The sequence below is a fragment of the Apteryx rowi genome, unplaced genomic scaffold (assembly GCF_003343035.1).
Source record: "Apteryx rowi isolate R43461 unplaced genomic scaffold, aptRow1 scaffold_387, whole genome shotgun sequence".
Taxonomy (NCBI): domain Eukaryota; kingdom Metazoa; phylum Chordata; class Aves; order Apterygiformes; family Apterygidae; genus Apteryx; species Apteryx rowi.
Window position 1 is genome coordinate 78,390 of NW_020450385.1, and position 3,794 is coordinate 82,183.

At 44.5% G+C, this 3,794-nt stretch overlaps 1 protein-coding gene across 1 annotated transcript in view; it reads right to left on the reverse strand.

The window, feature by feature from the left end:
- Positions 1–1,899: 1,899 nt before the first annotated feature.
- GPR75 (G protein-coupled receptor 75) overlaps positions 1,900–3,794 on the reverse strand; it is a 3,394-nt gene continuing 1,499 nt past the window's right edge. Inside the window, exon 2 of the mRNA XM_026074395.1 lies at positions 1,900–3,568. Coding sequence (XP_025930180.1) covers positions 2,161–3,543 — 1,383 coding nt within the window. The 5' untranslated portion in view covers positions 3,544–3,568 and the 3' untranslated portion in view covers positions 1,900–2,160. The remainder of the gene's footprint in view (positions 3,569–3,794) is intronic.

Here is a 3,794-nt window from a genome sequence, read left to right on the forward strand (position 1 = left end):
AGAACTGCTTAACGCCAGATCCAGTCTTAATGCGCATCTTAAGCTCCCTCAAAGTACATAAAGGATCCCATCTTGCAATCATTTGTCAGGGTCCTGCCCTACACTCCTTCCAAACTGAAATTGTAATTTTCTGCTAATAATGTATGGTTTGAGACAAAACCACAGGATCCCACATATTTTTTCCTCCAAATTAGGAGATTTGGTACTAAAGAGAAATACAAAGACAGAAAAAACAAACAAGACAGAGATCTTTTAGTTATCTTTTATAATCACTTTAGAAAGAGCCACGTTATTCATAGAGAAAAATATCTGGGCAGAGAGAAAAGACTTATCGAAATGATTTCAGTTTTACATTTGTATCAGAAAGTTGTTCACATCCATTTTATTGCAAGAAAGCTGTCTTGAATTATTCAAAATGAATTAAAATTCAGTGTATTAAACAACACTGGTCATAAGTGTAATACTCCTTCAGGAAAAGCTTGAAAATAGTTTAGTTAACAAACAACCTAAACCAACAACAACTCACACACTGCAATGACGTGAATGGTTTTTGTTTCTAAAACAACAAATCATCTTTTTGGAATCCATCACTGTAACTCTGCTAAAGATGTGACATCTTCATAAAATGAGGCACCTAAGTCCATACTCAGGCACCAAAGTCAGCAGCACAATTACTGCAGAGATACTAAGGCTCTGCTGAAGTCCATAGAAGGTGATTATGTGCTTTGAAAAATTTGGCCACTTAAAGTGAAGATTGTTAGGAATTTAAAATAAAAAATTTGCCTCCAAATCATTGCTTCATTAAGAATTTCAACAACACATGACACAATAACACAAATTGTCACATTTATAAAAAAGCTATTTAACTTATATTATTTGATCACCGTGTTGATCAACAGATACAGTACATAAGTAGACAGATTACTATTCTTTAAATCAAATTGACATTAGAATTTTTAAACATTTTACTACATAAGAAAATCTCAAAAAAGTGTAGTCATCTTGTTACTTGGTCACTCTGTTTTTAAACATGTCAATAGCTGTCAGCTCTACCTGTTGGGAATATTGCCACTGAATCCCCCAAAATCCACTTTTAAATCCACTATAAAGTCATAGACAAAAAACAACCAGCAACACTACTCTTCATGTTTTATATTTATGAGTTAGAAAATTCCAGAGGTGACTGCATTACTAACAGATATCAGTACTAGAATACTGCAGTAATCATTTATATTCCAAAATAAAACCTATAATTAGGTATTGCACAGTTATTTGTATCAGCTGAAAAATTATTTCTCAAAACATTATTTTGGGGTATATAATGGCACCAATCCTTAAAATAAATGTACAGCATAAATTAATAGAGATATTTTAAAGGTTTATTACAGTGCCACAATACCTCTCAAAAGTCCTTCCCTAGTAGCAATATATTACTATTTGTAAATAGCCTAGTCCTGCTTTAGAAAGCTGAGGTTGAAACCCTAACCTAAAGTTGAAGTTTACAGAAATTTTGCTGTTTACCTCAATGGAATAAGAATTTTATCCTGGGACAGAGAAAACTTTTGTTATTACTGACACTTGCTACAACAAAATACTTTTCACAAAGTCTTTCAATCTTCTGCAATGAAAATGGGTTTAAACTTAAGTATCATAGTACCAAGCATCCTCCAAATTCTTCCTTCTTGAAAATACAGCAAGTGTGCAATTTAACAGATAATACTCCTGGCACAGTCTCAGATTGTTCTCTGAGATAGTTTGCCTCACGTCAAAATGAATCACGTATTTCTAGCATTTCCTTTTTTTTTTTTTTTTTTTTTAATGAAACACCGACCACCGAAAGCAAAACTCACTCCAGACAAGACGCGTGCTCGACCGATCTTTCAGCAGTAAAAATCAGTAACAAAAAAACTCTCATGTAACAATTCCAAATACAAATCTAAAATATGCCCTTTTTGACTTGCCACACAATTTCAAGAAAGTATCATGGAAGTAATATCCTAGTATTTACTTCAAATGCAAATAGCTGGATATTAACAATAATGGTATTGTTTCATTGGCAGCTGTATAGCAATACTCTATCTTTGAGTTTAGAATAATCATTAATAAAAGCAAAGAAGGGGATCCACTAAATCAGTACAGTTCTCTCTGGCATACTGAAGGTTACACCGAGGGTACTGGTATCTGCTTAGTTGAAGCACTGTCATAATCTCGTACCAAGTCGTTGGTGGTATGATAATGCATGGCAATATAGGATTTGGCAAATCCAAAAGTCGAGTTCACTGGCTGTAAGCTATTTGGGGTGCTCGCTTCCTGGGAAGGGCTGCTGTTATAGATACTATAATACGGTTCGATTCGGGTGTTCATGGGCGTTGAGCTGCTCTGTGCATAGTGCTGATGCCCCACAGAAGCCTTGGGACTCAGCACGCTTTCCTTGGAGTGACTAGGACCGCAGGCTTGGTCCACAAACTTTTTCTGAGGTTTTGGAGACAACATGTAAGCTGAATTGGTTTCATGGTGGGATGACTTATTCCTGTTGACTTCCAGGCTCCCTTTGCCCATGGCTCGAAGTCTCGTCTTTTGCTTGCAGCAGAAAAAGACAAGGGCTACATACTGCAGGCACCAGAGGACTCGCCTCCGAAGTCCCGCACTGTTGCGGGAATATATGAAAGGATTTAATCCAGATTTGAAAAATATGAGGGTAAACCCACACAGCTCGAACTGGTAGAGAACAAAGCCACCACTACTGGACAGCATGTCCTGCACCAAAGAGATCCCCAGGGGGAGACAGCAAACTAAGACGGAGAGCACAATGACGACGCACGTCACCACTGCCCTGGAGTCTTTGGCCGCGGACAGGTTCACCGCTGAGACGAGCTGGAGCCTGCTGGCGGCAGGGGCCGGCAGCTGGCCGGGGGACTTCCCATAGCCATGAGTCTGCACGTGCTGCGACTTCTTGTAGCTCTGGTTTCTGTACAAGGCGGGCACGGTGCAGCGCAGCCCGTCGGCAGCCCCCGCCGCAGGGGGCCCAGCGAAGGGCTGCGGCCGGGAGGCGTCCGCCGTCGCAGCCGGCGGACACTTCCTCACCTGGGCGTTTCTTCGCAAGGCTTGTGCTATCATGACGTAGGAGATGGACACCACGACCACGCAGCAGATGAAGTCGATCACATAGAAGTAGAGGATGACCCTTCCCTCGCTGCTGACGAAGCTGGACATGGGAAGGCAGAGGCGGGACCGGCGGGTCTTCAGGGTGGCCAGGGTGGCCAGGGTGAAGCTGGTGGCCCACAGGAGCAGGGTGAGGAGCAGGGTGCAGGGGAAGGAGGCGGTGTGGTGGGGCTGCTTGCCCAGCACCATGCGCAGCCGGTGCAGGGCGATCACAGCCACTGTCTTGAGTGACATGATGATGAAGCCGGAACCGGCGAGGTGGAAGGTGAAGCAGAAGGCGCCAGGGACGCCTCTCGCCGAGTCAAAGAAGAGGACGAAGGCGAACATGGGGGCGGCCACACCGCAAAGGAACAGGTCGCAGAAGGACAGGTTGAGGATCATGAAGTCGAAGTTGGTCCTGAACTTCCTGAGGGCCGGGTCGAAGAAGGAGAGGAGCACGATGAGGTTGCCGTAGGAGCCCAGGCAGAAGACGAGGGCGAGCAGGGAGGCGCAGGCCACCAGCGTGGCGGTGTGCACGGCCTCGCGCAGCTCCGCGGGCCCGGGCCCCGCCGCGCCGCCGCCCAGGGTCAGCAGCGGCGCCAGCGAGCCGTTGGGGGGCTTCTCCGCGCCCGCCGCCGCCGCCGCCGCCAGCC